We start from the raw sequence: 16,410 nt of genomic DNA, 5'->3' as shown, positions 1-16,410 counted from the left end.
GTCACCCCTTCCAAACAGTGTACCTCATGCATTCTAGGAAAAATAAAAATTACCTTTATTTAAAAAGTAGCAATCAAGCAAATAGAGTGTGCAGCTTCACTGTGGATTGGAAGTGGGAGGTGGGGGTCCTAAGTCTTGAGCTAGGCAAAAGGCAGCTGGGATTTACCCTGGAATTGTAGCACTGAGGCATTGGTGCTGAGAAACAATTCTGAGGGTGTCCCCAACCTACTTAGTCACTCCTTAGTTTGCAGAGACACTGTCTACAGGGTCCTGACAAAGACTGCAGCTAACTCCTACACAAAACTCCCCATCCAGATGGATTCTCCCATCTGCAGAGCAGAGTGTTGTGCTCAAGAGGGTCTGTGTGGGCTCACGAAGCAGTAGAGACCCAGAAGTTCCCCGGAAATCCTCAGCCTCCTGGCCTAGACTGGGCAGTGGGAGTTGGAGGCTGAAGTTTGTTAGGCTAGGCTCTGGGGTAGACTTGTGGGGCTCAGAATGGCTAGGAAAGAGCCAAAGGCTCATGGAGTGATCTGTCCTGTGGCAACTAGGTCATGTGTACACATGGCTCATCTAGCCAGCACTGGGGAAGGGCCTGGGTTTAGGTTTGAGTTCCCTCGGTTGCACCTTGGGAAAGAGTAAGGCCAGGCTGGCCAGGCTGCAGTGCTCGGGGCAGACAGGGACTAATGAAGAAGGTCTGCAGGAAGCGGCGCCGCAGGCTCTCTGGCAGATAGTAGTGGATGAAGTACATGAGCCCCACGCCACGGCCTGGGTAATAGCGGCGGCGTGGGTGAGCTGCCAGCAGCGCGTCAGTGATGGCATCTGTAACTGGGCTGAGGTCAGGCAGTGCCTTGCCGAGTGAATTCAGGAATTGCCTGTGCAAGTGTTCAATGTAATCTTCACCATAGGCCTGCAGCAGCTCTCGGGGAAGGTTGGCTAGCAGCAGTTGTTTGCGTTGTTCCCACAATTTCACGTTCATCACCGATTCTGGTGATAAAGGGGTGGCAAGGTTAGAAGGCAGTGGTGTGAGGGAAGCCAGAGGCCACTGGTCTATTTGACCTGGCCACTTCTGCAGCTAAAGTTGTGTCTGTTTTTAAGACGTACCCCTTTCCTCATAAGGTCATGTTCACCACCTTGTTTCCCATACCCAGGTCCCATCCACCCCTAACCCTCACCTGTCTTAAAGCAACCAGGCTGGATGACGCTGACTTTGATACCCCAGGGAATAAGTTCAGAGCCAAATAAGTCCGTGAGCAGCACTATAGCTGCCTTGGAGGTTCCGTAGGCTGCCAAGCATGGATATGGCATATCTCCTAGGGATAAAAGGGGAATGGCAGATCAGCCATGGCAGGAGCTCCCCAAATCCTTCCCTATCCCACAGCAGCTCCTTTTCTATTGTGCCCCAAGGAGGATGGCACTTACCTGCTGGACTGCCCATTGTTACAATGCGACCCTTTGAGCGACGTAGGAGTGGCAGAAGGCCCTTGGTCAGCTCAAGTACACCAAAGAAGTTCACCTCCATGCACTTGCGGAATGTGGCCACTGGAGACAGCTCCACATCAGCCACTATGTCATTTAAACCTGCATTGTTGACCAGGCCCCACAGGCCTGAGGACAGAGAAGCAAAGAGTAAAGTTTCAGGTCAGCCCTGAGGGAAATCCTGCAAACCCTGCCCTTGCATAGCTGCCTGGCCATGCCCTCCCCCAGGGAAGCCGTGCCTAACCAGTACTGGTCGTGTGGGCCTTGGTGAACTCCAGCACACGGCTAATGTCCTCTGGCTTCATCAGGTTCATCTGCAGCAGCTTTAGGCGAGAGGAACAGCAGGCACGCAGTTCTAGGGCGCCGGGGCTATCGAGGTCCAACACGGTGGCCAGCACCATGAAGCCCATGGCATCCAGTTTCTTGACTGCCTCCTTGCCAAAACCAGTGTCACAGCCTGGTCAGGGTAGAGTAGTCAGTGCACTCCCACAGTGGTCCAGTGCAGCCCAAGACAAAGATCACCAGAGTAAGGGTGACATCCAGGGCCCCCTGCACTCAATCCAGAAGTCTTGAGCCTGCCCTCCTTTCCTCTAGTCCATCTCCGGCAGACTTTGCCCTTCTAGCTAAACTTTTGAACACAAATTCTGATAGTTGTCATCTCCTTATGGCTATCCTATCAAAGATGGTGTGTAATCCATACTTAAAGAAGAAACTGACCTAGTAAACAGACCTAGTAATACTAATTTGATTCCCAAAGTCACCCAGCCAGCACAAAGGTCAAGACTACCCCAGGTAGGCTGGAGATCCAGCTCCACTCCTGATGTCCTTCCTGCATGATTTAGGCTAGAGCTCATATCCAGTGTTATCCTTTCTTTCTGCCCTTGCCCTTCCTTTACCTGGACACTGAAGCAGCTTTCTTGATAGTCTTGTTCAAGTTCAAACCCACTCCCAATATATATCCTCTATCTAAGCAGCTGGAGGGATTTTTTTTTTTTTTTGTCTTTTTTTTGAAACGGTCTCTCCATGTAGTTCAGGCTGGTCTTGAGCTCACTTTGTAGCCTAGGCTGGTCTTGAACTCGCAATGATCCTCCTGCCTCAGCCTCCCACGTGCTGGGATTACAGGCATGAGCCACCACGCCCGGCAGAGCGATCTTTAGAAATTGCCAGTCTCACTGTGCTGCTGAAAACTTTCCCAAGACTCCCTTCAAGCCTCAGGACAAAGCCCAGGCTTTCTGGTAACCATCATTCAGGCCCTGTCCAACCTAAGATTCCCCCTCTATTCCCAGTCTCAACACCCCCTACTATTGTTGCAGACCCTGGGCAAGCAGAAGGCCCATTGCCACCTTACTCCAGACTCTACCCTTGGGATTCCAATCAGTGGCAATGATGGAATGTTTTCTGAGTTGCAGGCCACTTGCCTCAGAACAAGTGGCCTGGTGAGGGAAGATGAGAATAGACATGCATTTGAATGCCTTCCCACATGCACCTTGTGTCTGCCAGAGCTCTGTTACAATTCCTGGAGCCTTACTTTCTGGCCTTTGGTATGCAGAGAGAACCACCAGGCAGTGCTGGTAAAGAGGTCCATGTACCTGATTAAACCCAAGCTTTCTCAGGTTTTCTGTTCTGATCCTGTGGGTAGCCAGTAAAGGGAGGGGGAGAGGTAGTGAGGGAGGAGTCTCTCTGCAGTACTAGCCACCAGCCCTTACTTAGGTCCTGCTGAGCAGAAAAGCTGCAAAGTAACTCTTGTTTCCCCACTCGTGGATACTCAGCACCCCCTCCCACCTCGGCCCCACCCTCTCTGCTGAGGCCCACAACAAAGCTGGGCAAGTGGCTTGGAATTGGCGTTGTATGGCTGGGGACTGCCAACCTGTGCTAAGGGGTCTTTCTCAGGCAACTCTGCTGGGGAACGTAAGTATGTGTGTGTCTTTAGTGTGTACTTGTGTACAAATGTGTGTGCCTCAGTTCCTTCCCAAAGCAGGTGAACCTTCTACAGGGAAACTAAGGCCTCCTAGAGCCTCAGCTCTGGGGTCCCAACATTGTCATCCACATTTTACACACTCTTTTGCTCACCCTGATACCTGTACATACCTCCAACCTGCCTGGATGTTTTCACATGGGCTTAACTCCTGCTACCCATCACTGCAAGGTGTGCAAGTACATGCACATGAGGCATCCAGCCACAGCCAAACCTCGACCCCATGGCTGAATTCTTGAAGTGGCCTTGGTAAGCAGTCTCAGGGGCATTCTCAGGTAGAGTGGGTAGCGGCTCTGGCAGGTATAAGACACTGCTCTTTGCAGGTGTGGTGACTAAAGAAACTCCAGTTTTCAGGCATTGGGAAGCTACAAATCTACTGGTGATGTTTACACAGGTGTGGGCTGGGTAGCCCCCTTTCTACCCTCACACTCTGAGCACTGCAACCAGAGATGGAGGAAGTCCTTCAGGTGGCCTGGGTCCTATTTAGGCAGCTCGCAAATTAGATGGCAGAAGGGGATTTGCCCTGTCCTGAGGCGGGGAAGATCCCATAGTCTAGTCTGTGCTTCATTTTGGGAGGGTCTGGCGGCTTTGTTTCCTCAAACCCTTGAAACTGAGGTCCTCCGAGGCATCACACTGCAGCCCGAAGTGGATCTATCCCATTAACCTGAGCCCTGTTTCATCTCCTTCCTCTCTGCTCAATCCTAAAGTCCTCATGCTACCCTTATATACCATCCCTCATATCAGCACCCACCTGGCTTCTTAACTATCATTCAAGGGCCCTTCCAAGGAACTAAACTGCTTATTGACTGTTTCCTATGCAGGTAAAATTTATTCTTACCTTAAGCCTTTGTTCCATAACCTTTGTTTGATCCATTTGTCTCCACACATCCTTCAGCTCAAGGATTTCCCCTCAAAGTTCTCCTAGCCCCATCTGATCGTGCAGGGCCCCCTACTGGAATTTGCAGGCTGTCCCCAGTCCAGGCTCAGTGCAAGGAAAGAGCTCAGAGCACCTGTCCAAAGCTAGGGGGGTTGGGGAAGAAACTAGGCCACCCCTCCCCCCGCATGCAGTAAACCAGTGTCCCTGGCCTTTCTTTCTCCCCTTCCCCATTTCCGGCTGGCTTTCCAGCCCCTCTTCCCCTTCCCTCACTCTGGTGACAGATTTATCTCCTGCTCCAGACAATGGGAGCTCAGCCAGGCAGGCGGTGGGAGGCACCTGAGTCCAACAGTCCAAGACCTGTTTCCTGGGCACTGAGGACCAGGAGGGATGTGAGTGAGTTGCTGAATGCAGGCTATGTACTGCTGCCTCAGCGGTTTGGCAGTGGCTGGCTGGACCCCAGAGGCAGCTGAATGCCCCCATGGTGACCTCAAGTTTTTCTGAACTCCAAGGACTCCAGCCACTTGAAAGTAGGGGAGCAGCTCCTCATGTAAAGTCCTTCCTCTGGCCCCAGGGAATAGAATGCAGGGTGTCCCACACAGGGATGTCAGGCAGAGTTCAAGGGATGACTGTCGTCTGTCTCAGGTCTTCCTAAGTCCTTCAGAGAACTGTCCCCTGCCCCAAGCCTGTGGTCCCGATCCAACTCTACGAGATTCCCCTTTTCTCCGCACCTGCCCTCTGCTGACTACATTCTGCCTCCAATACTCGCCATAGCGGCAGGCAGTTAACCCGTACTTGGGGAGGTACCTGGCCCTTCCTACTTGGCCTCTCACCCAGGGGAAGGGAGATTCCTCTGTGCTGCGCTGGGGAGCCCACCTTGGCCATGCCCGTGTAGAACCCTCTAGGTGTGTGGTCCCGCCCTCGAGCCTGGAGTCCCCGCACTCCGCGCACTCACCGGTGATGAGCACCGCGCGAGTGGCCACAGGCAGGCGTGGCGGGCGCGCCAGGCGGGACAACGTGATCCAGCCGGTGGCAGCCAGAACGGCGAGTGCGACCGGTACGGGCAGCAGGCGCTGGCACAGCCAGTCGAGCGCAGCCAGCAGCGCCAGTGCAGCCAGCAACGGGCGGCCCAAACGTAGGTCGGCGCGCCGCAGCTGCAGCAGCGCTCGGGCCGCCACGAGCAGCCAGGCACCGCCCGACGGCCAAGACCAGCGCTCCATGGCGGCAGGGCTGGCTGGGGCGGGGCGGGGCGGGGCGGGGCAGGGGCCGGGCTGGAAGTGGGGTTAGGGACTCCGCTGGGGCGCAGGGTACAGAGGTACCCGGGCCTGGGGTGGGAGGGACCCTCGCTTTCTCTGCTGGCCCGCGGACCAAGCTTATAAAGAGCCCCAGGGGCGGGGCGGAGGCGGGGCGGAGGCGGAGAGGGGTGGGGCTTTCTGCACTTCTCCCGCACCCCAAGCCCGGCAGGTGCCCCCCGCCCGCCTCCTCGACTAGATCCGCTTTCGAAGAAGTCTGAACAAAGTCCAGAGTTGTTGCCAGTGGAGGAGCCGTTTGCTGCGGGCTGTGATTGGGACAGGGCTGGCTGGTCAGCCCAGCCCGAATGCCCTGCATCCGCTTCACCCTGAACTCCCACCTACATGTCCAGGGCCCTGAGCTGCCGCGCCCAGCCGAACAACATATCTTGTTCATATTTGGCTTGGGACACCTGAGGACATACACAATTTCATTCAGAACTTAGTATTGATAGTACTGCCTTGGCCGCTGGGCCTTCGGGAACACTGGGAACACCTGGGGGAACCAGCCCATCCTTATGCTTGTAGCAGCTGGCTACAGAGCCGCCCGCATGTGGTGCACGGGCCAGGGTCCTTGGAGTGCATGGCCAAACCCTGAGCAGCTTGCGGCCACAATATCTTTCTGAGACTCGGCCTGGGGGAAGCAGGGTGACCTTGCCTGGGGCTTGGAAGTCTCTGGTCCTCCTTGCTCTTTCTGTAAGCGTAGGACCCTGGAAACGCACAACCCCACTTTCTGCCACAGAAATGTGTGTGAAGAGCCGGGCGTGGTGGCTCACGCCTGTAATCCCAGCACCTTAGGAGGGTGAGGTGGGAGGATCCTTTCGAGTTCGAGACCAGCCCGGGCTACAAAGTGAGCTCAAGGCCAGCCTGAACTGCATAGTGAGACCGTCTCAAAAAAGACAAAAAAAAGAAAAAGAAATGTGCGTGAGGATCAGTGAGGAGTTCAGAGGAAAACTCTAGGCCTCCCTTCACCTTTGCCTCCCCCTTCTCCACCTAGAAACAGGCCAATAGGAACATCTGGGGAGTCATCGAAGGCAGCCTCTAGGACAGGGTGGTCCTGCTCTGCTCCCTGGAATCCCCAGATGATAAAATGGTGTGTGGGTACATTTCTCTGTTTGTGTGTGAAGGTCCTTGTTTGTGTGTGGCCTGCCCCCCAGCCTTGACCACCCCTGTCTCTGGCACCCCGTGCTTAGCATGCATGCCAGGGCTCTGCAGGCACTAGGAGTTGGTGCCAGTACCTGGGTGCCAGGCCCTATGCTGAGAAGAATAGGTGCAACCCAGAGGGTTGGGCCTCCAGACCTTGGCCAGTGACTCATCCCTACCTTGAGAGTTCATGGACCCCTGTCACAGTTTCCAGCCCCATTGCTCATTCTTTTTTGTGCCCAGGTTCTGTGCCAGAGTTTCATGAAAGTGGCTTTCCCAAAATCCTCTCTGCAACCCAGGCATGGCCCCCTGATGGGGCAGGGACATCTCAGAGAACAGGCTGAGAACCAGATCCTCTTAAAGGGAGAGGCTCTGGGTGGAGATAGTGTACTGCCCAGAGCCACTCCCATTCCTCCACCTGTCTCTCCTCTTGAAAGTATGGATGATTGTGTACGCCTGGCCTGGAAGGCAGGACTTTCCTGGAGAGGGTGTATATGATCCCGGGTAGGGCTTTGTGTACCTGTGTTTGTATGCATCTGTGTCGATAGAGCTCCATGGCCTACCTATGCCATTGGCTATGCTGTTCCCTAAGCTATGACCCTGTGCATGCGTGTGCAAATATGTGTGTGTATTGTGTATTTCTGATAATTCTCTTCCCTGGTCTGGGTCATCCTGTCTCTGGAAACTTAGAGGAAACAATCCTTTTCCAAATCCACTGCCTGCCCCAAATTCATGACCCAAGTAGTTGCAATACCTTTGGCTTGGCTTTCTGCTTTAAGCTGTAGAACCTGCATTGATTGAAACACCCTGTTTTTTTTTTTTTTTTAAACACCCTGTTCTATTCTATTCACCCCACTATGACTTTAGCTGTGATTTCTCCAGCCTCAAGCCATGAAAGCTTTCCCTTAGGGCCAGGAGGGGAGACACTGTGGGATCAAGAGGAGAAGAGTGGAGGGACAGGAAGAGGAAAGCAAGGTAAGGATGGAACTGGAATGCAGGGTCCTCTGCTGTCCTGTGAAGGAGCCATGAGGGACCTTGACTCATCGGGAAGTCCATGACAAGGAGAAAGACTGCCTGAGAGGGGGTGGGGTAGTGGGAATTGCCTTTGGCTGTATAGGATGGCTACGATGGGGAAGGAAGTGTTTCCAGCTCAGTTTCTGGGACATTGTGTCACCTCAGGTGCAACAATTAGTACTGTGAGAATTGGGTCTTAGTGGGACTGGGCTCTTTGCCACATTATTATGTAGCTCCCTACCATGCATCCCACTTCCTAGGCTGAGAAGCCATGTCTCTTCCTCTCCAGTATCTATTCTTTACCGGCTGTGGCATTGTCAGCCACCGACCCCTTCCCCTCATCAGGTAGTAAAAGGTAGCTCAGTCAGTCATAACTGGGAGGGGCTGGCTCAGCCCTGTCTGAGGCCTGATGCCAGGTTGTCACTGCCTTGGGGCAGACAACCAGCTTCTGCCAGATCCAGCAGTCTGGGCTGGTAAGGCCCTCCAGGGAAAAGGGGTGGGCAGAAGCCTCAGCAGATAAGGCAGGGCCCAGCAGAGCAAAGGAATGAAGGACAACCAGAAGGAGCAGAGCCCCTAGAGCCGTCCCATTCCAAGGCCTCAGCCCGATTTTTCTTTGTCCTTTGTCCCAACTCCAACTCACCTTGATGAGAACTGGTTAGTTCTACCTCTCTGTTTCCCACACTCTGGAGGACTAAGATCTGGGGCCGGCTCCTGGCTGCACCCATGCCGTGGAGCACAGTACAGCAGCTCACTCGCCCCATCTGCTGGCCTTTTGGGAGGGTACAGCTGTAAAGGGAAGAAAGGCCATGTGGCTGAAGATGGGAGAAGTTCAGAGTTGGGGGATGCACTCACACCCTGTCCTCTGAGTATATTGGGGTTCCTGGAGCCAGGCGTTCACTCACCACCTCTTGTTCCTCTGTAGTCCAGCTCAGAGGCAGCAAAGTCCCAGGAAGCCCTGCTTGTGCTCAGCTCATCCCTGGCACCTGCTCACTTGCTCCATTCCCCTCATCTGGCATGGTGGCCCCCTTCCTCCCATCCTCTCACTTGAATTCTAGACCCCATTATGCCCCATCATCAAAACAATCTCTCACTGAGAATGTCTTAGTGGGTGTCAGTTCCTCGTGTTAGATATCACAGACAAAGCAAAGGACCACTTAACTTCCCCAGCCACAATATTCTCCCACTGGCAATCTCAACCTCAATCTTTTTTTTTTTTTTTTTCTGCAGAGCTAGAGATGGGTATCGTGCATGTTACACAAGAGCTATACCATTAAGCTACATCCTAGCCCAATAAGCTCAATCATATCATTTTACACAGGCATTGTCCTCCTGCTCTCTCCCCTATTCTCAGCCACATTTCTTTTCTTTTCTTTTTTCTTTTTTTTTTTTTTTTTTGTCTTTTTCCTTTTCATCGGTACCAGGGATCAAACTCACGACTGCCTGCTTGCAAGGCAGGCGCTTATGCCGCTGAGCTAAATCCCCAGCCCTCAGCCACATTTCTCTAAAGTTGCCTGCAGTCTCCATCACTGCTCAACGCTCCTCCACTTTAGTCTGGGATCAGCTCCCTGTCCTGACCTCTCCAGATGTGACCAGTAAATGACCTCCTAGTCCTCAGACACCATATAGCCATCCATCTCTACCTCAGCTAACTTGGCCTCCTTGAAGTCTCTTCCCTGCTGACCTCTCTTGACTGCCTCGCGCCCTGTGTCCCTTTTGATGTCTATGAAGCCATCCCTGCTGAGTTGCCTCCTACCTCTCTCCTTCTGCCATTTTCATGAGCCTGTCTTCCTTGTGGGTGAGCCTATGACTGCAGAGGCCTTTCTTGCTCTCCCCCTCACCCCTCAGTGAGCTCACCTTCCTACTCACATATTGGTGACACCCCCGCTTTCTTGCTAGTCAGCCAAGGCCTCCCTCTTAACTCCAGGCCCACACAGCCAGCTGCTCTGGATGCCTCCCCTGGGCATACATGGGGCCCATATACATATTCAACATGCCTAAGATTGGTCTCATCATGTTCCTGAGTTTTTCAGTCACCTTCCTCAGCCTTCATTCCATGAGGTGGCCTCAGAACCTCTAGGCCCTGGGTTAGGTAAGGAGGGTTCACATACCCTTTTTTTTTTTTTTTTTTTTTTTTTTTGATAAGGTTTTCCTCTGTAGTTTAGGCTGGCCTTGAACTCACTGTGTAACACAGGCTGGCCTTAAACTCATTGTGATCTTCCTGCCTCAGCCTCCCAAGTGCTGGACTTACAGGTGTATACCACCACATCCGCCTCATGACCCTTTATAGTAGGTCTCATAACCTCCATTTTACACTCAAGGGCTTCTAGAGAAAAACAAACAAACAAACAAACAACAACAACAACAAAACCCGAAACCTCAAAGTCTCCGACACAAGTATACTTGAACAAGCACCAAGATTCTGACGCAGGTATATATGAACCCCAAAGTCTACTGGTAAAACTGTGTTGGTGCAGAGCTATGTTTTCAGCATATGGCCTCTTAGATGTCATTCTAGGGATAAGGGAGGGCTTGGGATGGCCTTAAGCAAATGAAACCTGTGTCCTATTTGGACAAGGAAGAAACTTGTGGCTCATTTGGTCCCATTTGGGGAAGGCAGGACGACTGGAGATTGGAAGTCTTGTTCTTCACCCAGATGATGAATAGGAACAAAAGTCTCATTTTAGACACTCTGAGTCTGAGGTACCTGTGAACATGCAAAGGCTGAGGCTAGGGGCAGCTGGATGCCCATTAGCTACAGCACATCACACATGTGGCATGGGAACCCTGCGTGTTACTAGCTCACCTTTGAGTGCCCCAGGTAAGAACTAAACCCCCAGTTTTTCAGAGATATCCCATCTAGTCTGGGCACCTGGAGATTCAACCCTTTAGTTACAGGAAGAGGGACTGGAGATGCAGGAGGTCAGGAACATTGCTTGGATTTCAAATTGCACTTGCTACCCTCCTCTGAATTCTCTGGTTGTCTCTAGGATACAAGGCAAATAAACAAGGATAGGGTCCGTAGAGGTGAAGGTGGGAAACAGAGTTAATGTTCTGTAGTTTTCTGGACAAGCACCAGGAGAAAAGCAGGCTGAGAATACTTAACAGTACTTGACTGACTCTGGGGTGGCATCCCTCTTGGATCCACAGGTATATTTGGAGTTATTAATAGTCTCTTTTATATTTATTGTGTTTACTGCATGCCAGTGCTTGTTTTCAACTTGCTTGAACTTTATTTACTATCCTTGAATCATCCCTCTGGAGCAACTCTAAACAAAAAAACAGGCCCAGAGAAGTTAATTGCCATGTTCTTGGCCACATAGTCATTCAAACCCTATGCTTCTAACCACCAGACCACGCTGTCCTCGAGCTTCAGCCCAGAAGGTTGGCATTACTCAGAGGACATTATGAGGTAAAAGACAACGAATCTTTTTTATTTGCTTCTGCATTAGAAACATCTCTCAAACACAGAACTGAGGCAAATTTGATTGTTAATATTAATTCCAAAACTTGCTTCCTCAACAGCTTCTAGCACCCCTGATTCAGGCCTTTTCTTGGCAGAACAACTGCAAAAGATACAAAAATTAGTTGCTGTTGGCTGGCTGGTTTAATTTATTTGCATATACATAAATTCAGCTCCACCCCTGGTGGCTAATACCCCCATTGGGGAAGCTGAGGTTCATTTTTGATTGCTAGTAGAGAGGCCTGTATGTGTTTTTTTTTTTTAAATAAACTGAAACCAGATGGAGGGGGTTTTGTTCACAACCTTGCTTCCAATTTTCTCCAGCAAATTCCTTGAAAAGGCAGCCACCTATGAGTGGTGCTTATTCTCTGTGGCAGTCCCACACCACTAGTATGCAAATAGCAAGTGGGGTTGGTATTTCTAAGAGTGAAAACAAAGGGAGGAGAGTTGTATGGCTGGAGGGCTTTCACATTACAGAGTCATCTGATAGATCCCCAATTTCAGGTTTGTGTTTATAATTTATGTCCTCATGCTCTTCCCCCTCCCCTGAGTTCAGGGAAGTTGGGCTAGGCTTTAGTCAGAATCACCTAGACCAAACATGCAGTAAAATATAAGCACCAGACCTCCAAAACATCCCAAATGCAACACCAGTCACTAGCATGAGACCCCAACCTCTTTGGTTAGGTTGATTTTGCAGTCAGGGGTTATCATTTCAAAGGGCCCCAAAGCCACTGCTGCTTCCATCCTGGAAAGGCCACACACTCAAGGTGATTGTTGGAATATTTTTAACTGCCAGCCACAGCCAGGGCTTTGTAGTACCCCCAGAGCCTTCATTAAGTGATTCTTTGTTCAGAGAGAAGGGACAAGTGTGCCCACTGGTCCTGGTCTCTGTGCCAAAGCTTTAGTATTTTTCTTTGAAATGTGAATTAGCCATTGTCATAGTGAGGTAGGACCCCAGTCTCCAGGCAGGGGAGAATGCTTCTTTACCTGCACTGACCTTCATTCCTACCTTAGAACACTGTTCTTTTGGATTCTGAGCTTTTTCAGATAACTGTGTCAGGTTACATAAGGTTTTGAGATATGAACACTCAAAGGAAATTCCTCTGGGGGAGCAGGTCTGAGAGGTTCCGGCACAGAATTTCCTTTAATGTATTCGAGGAAAAATTCAGGTGTCTCAGCCCTGCACAATTTCTGAAATAACATAAATGAGAACAGCCAACATATTTGCATGCATGAACCACCATTCCCCATAGAAATGAGCAAGCCAAAAGATAGATTTCATGCTGAAAGAAAGTTCCCTAGGGAGGGGAGGTCCTTCAGGACCGGGGGAGGTCAGGTGGGCATGGACGGGTTGGCTTGGACATGGAAATTCTTAGCCCAGGAGATCTCTCTATCTGTCTGTTTGTCTCTGTGTCTGTCTCTCTCTCCTTTTTCTGCATCTTAGGTAACACATGTTGTAAATACAAGCCTTCACTTTTTCCAAGAAACATAAAATGAATCACTGGCAGAGAAGCCTTAAAATCTTACTACTTGGGCATGTGTTCCATACACCATGAGTTTTATTTTACTTGCCTTTGAGGAGTGGCCCTCCAGCAGCACTGTTGCATAAGGTGCTGCTCCCAAACACCTTGTCCCCAACTTGGAGACACAAAGTAAGTTTTATCTAGGTCTGAGAAGAACTCTGGAAGGATGACATTGTGTTCCAAGTCACACTGATTATAGTCAACAGCAGGAGAGCTGCCAGAGCCTTTTCACTGAGGAAGCAGAGAGAATATTTTAAATACCCAATGGCATTTCTTGCTTAAAGCACATAGTGGTCATAAAAACCACTTAACAAGGAAAAATTAATGGGAGGAAATGACTTGAATGTAGCAAATTTTAAAAAATGTTTTACAAAGGTTGTGGAAAAAATAGATTTATTATGTAGAAGGATGACAATATAGGAAAGTGAACTTTTTTTTGAGTGCTGGGGCTTGAACCCGGGGCCTCACATATGCTAAGCATGTGCTCTACTACTGAGCTACATGCTCTGCCCAGAAAAATAAATTTTTATACAAAAATAACTCCTCCACAAGTGATTTTTTATTTTCCAAAAGGCTTCTCAGAAGTATTCCTATAAATAGCACTTTTACTTCTTTTTTTTTCCTTCCTTCCTTCCTTCCTTTCTTCCGCATTTATTGAATGCTTACTGTGTTCCAGCTCTGTTAGGGAAACAGTGGTGAACAAGACAGATAGCCTTCCTCCCCTGTGATCGCTGACTGGCTGGAAAGACAGCCTTCAATCAGATCTTCACAGTGAAGCCACTGACAGAGGGAACAAGAAAATCTTCTACTCTGGGGGTCAGAAAATGCTTTCTGGAAGGAAGGGATGGATGTTCCAGGTATTGTGAATCCAAGTGCAGGTTTTGCTGGTCCGGAGTCTCCTCTGGCAGTTCCTGTATTCCTGAGAACCAGACCATGGTGGAGGGAGCTTAGTCCTTCCAGGAAAGCAAGGACAGCCAGTGAACCCACAGAGTTCAGCTGGATTTAGGGGGCAGGCACGGTCTTAAAGACTGAAGTGGCTTTGATTCTAATTTCAGTGTATGCAAATATCTCTCCCTTAGGTGCCGGGAGGGAGAGTTGAGGGTTGTAGGCAGGAAATAAAATAATTAGCTTGACTTTTTTTTTTTTTTAAAGTTGTCACAGGCTGTAAGGACAATGGGCTGACAGGAGCAGGGATGGGGATGGGGAGCCCCATTGGATGCTGTAAGATGAGTCAGGAGTCTGCTGTGTTGGTCAGGGCAAGCAATGCTGGTGATTAAGGAAAGAACAGACAGTTGGGGGACAAATCAAATATTTATATTTCATATTTTTTTATTTGGTCTTTTGAGATGGGGTTTTATTATGTAGTTCAGGCTAGACTTGAACTCACTATGTATACAAGCTGGCCTAAAACTCAAACAATTGGTCGTCTTGCCTCAGCCTTCTTAGTGCAGAGATTACAGGCATATACCACCAGGTGTGGCTTGGACAAGCCAAATAGATGGGCTGACTCATCCAGGGACCTAGACAAAGCCCAGAAAACAAGAGCTTTGGCCGGTTACCTCCCATCCAGTATAATTTTTTTTTTTCCCGTCTTTTTCCTTTTTATGGGTACCAGGGATCAAACTCACAACTGCCTGCTTGTAAGGCAGGCGCTTATGCCATTGAGCTAAATCCCCAGCCCTCCATCCAGTATAATTTGATAATTAAATTTAATTGCATTCACTGACGAAATGATAGCATTATTTCCTGAAGGAAGATAAGGAAGGTCCAGGCTCTAGACACCAATAACTGCTATCCATAGAACACTCTCCATATACTTTAAAAGAAGGGTGTGTGTGTGTGTGTGTGTGCGCGCGTGAGTGTGTGTGAATTTTCAGGCCTCCTCACAGCATTGTGCAGCAGCTATTGGGAACCCCATTTCACATATTAGCATACTGAAATTTGGACAGAAGTTAAGAGATGTGCTCAAGGTCAGTGCCTCATGACTAGCAGAGTTGGAGTTGAAACAGTTAACTGCTAACCTGTCTCGGGTCAGGTGACAAGGCTCAGGAAATCTGGGAGCACACTGGCTCTGACCGAGGATCTACTGCAGGTTCAGTCCTAGGGTAGGATTAGCCAGCTCTCCCCACCCTAGAGCCTCCTCTCATTCCCAGGAATCATCTTCCCAGGAATTCAAACCGTCTTGCAATCTCACATGAGAGCACTTAAACCATAAAAACACACTTGGCTTTTTTCTTCCAGTGACTGGGGCTCTTCTACCCTAGGCAGACCTGCCTTGTGGTTGAGAGGTCATAGCTCTGGGTAGAGACAAGTCTAAAAGACTGAATTCTGTCCCAGAAAAATGTGTGTCACATGTTCATAGGAATTGGTCAAGGGTGGCATGAGGGAGCTGGGATAATTCTCCCCGTAAAGAGAAACCTGTGGGAAAAGGCCTGAGGTGAAGCAGTACTGCTGGTTGCAGGAGTTGCAGTCATTGCAGAGGACAGAGACAGGCTACCCAGACCAGGAGGTGGATGGAAGCTGACCAAGTAAAAACCACCAACGTATTACCTTATAGTTCTACAGGCCACAAGTTTGAAATGGATCTCACTGGGCTAATGTCAAGGTGAATGCAGGCTGGGTCCTTCTGAAAGCTCTGGGAGAGCCTGCTTCCCTGCTTTAATCATTATCTACAGGCTGCCAGCATTCTTTGGTTCATGGCTCCTTCCTCTATCTTTGAACCTAGCAGAGCAATGTCTTTAACTTTCTCTGATCTCTGTTACCAGCATCACATGTCTTTCTGCTCTGATCCTTTGACCTCCTTAGAAGAATGAGAACCCTTGTGATTTGTGAGCCACTTAGATAATCTGGGATAATCTCCTCAATTGGGTCCTTAGTGCCATCTTATCTGCAAAATCTCCTGTGAAGATTTTATTTTTTTTATTTTAAAGAGAATAAAACAAAACAAAGCAAAACAGAATGAAGCAGAGAGTAAAACAAACACGATTTCAGAAAAAGACAGCAAGAGATCAATAGTGGCTACCATAATGTCTCTAGTTTTCTTCAAAATAGTTGTCCATACCTTTATACACAATAAGTTAACACACATCAAAATAGTATAGAAGCAATCAAAACACAAGAATGAGAGCCTTAAGAGCTTTCAAGACCAGACACTAAGAAATCAGTAATGGCTACTATAATATCTTTTGTTTTCTTCAAAACAGCTGTCTATATCTTCATATATATTGGAATCAAATAATTGAAAACAGACTGAAAACCAAGAATAAAAGCATTATTGGCTTTTGAATCAAAATGATAGAAAATCATCAATGGCTACCGTGATATCTCATTTTCTTTTTTCTTTTTTTTTTTTTTGTCTTTTTCCTGTTTCCTTTTTTTTTTTTTTTTTTTTCGGTACCAGGGATCGAACTCACGACTGCCTGCTTTCAAGGCAGGCACTTATGCCGCTGAGCTAAATCCCCAGCCCCGATATCTCATTTTCTTCAGTGTAGTTGTTCATAGTATTACACATACTAAAATCAATTCTTGTAACTCTTTAGATGAAGTTCTAGGCATATATAAGCATATAAATATACACCTATCCTTTCTGTATCATCTGCAAAATCTCCTTCAACCTGTACAGTAACATTCACAGGTTCGAGGAATTAGGACATGGT

General features: G+C 49.2%; 1 protein-coding gene across 1 annotated transcript; it reads right to left on the bottom strand.

Annotated features, from left to right (window-relative positions):
- Positions 1-31: 31 nt before the first annotated feature.
- On the bottom strand, positions 32-5,684 carry Hsd11b2 (hydroxysteroid 11-beta dehydrogenase 2). Its single transcript, XM_003472020.4, has 5 exons — positions 5,281-5,684; positions 1,721-1,933; positions 1,420-1,605; positions 1,173-1,310; positions 32-984 (listed from the first exon to the last, which is right to left on the bottom strand). The coding sequence occupies exons 1-5, from the start codon at positions 5,543-5,545 to the stop codon at positions 599-601; spliced, it is 1,188 nt and encodes a 395-aa protein (XP_003472068.2). The 5' UTR covers positions 5,546-5,684; the 3' UTR covers positions 32-598.
- Positions 5,685-16,410: the final 10,726 nt, after the last annotated feature.

This window comes from Cavia porcellus, unplaced genomic scaffold (genome assembly GCF_034190915.1).
Source record: "Cavia porcellus strain 051 isolate PalLab524CR breed Dunkin Hartley unplaced genomic scaffold, mCavPor4.1 scaffold_4, whole genome shotgun sequence".
Taxonomy (NCBI): domain Eukaryota; kingdom Metazoa; phylum Chordata; class Mammalia; order Rodentia; family Caviidae; genus Cavia; species Cavia porcellus.
The sequence above is the reverse complement of the archived record's forward strand: the minus strand, read 5'-3'. Positions and strand labels throughout refer to the sequence as shown.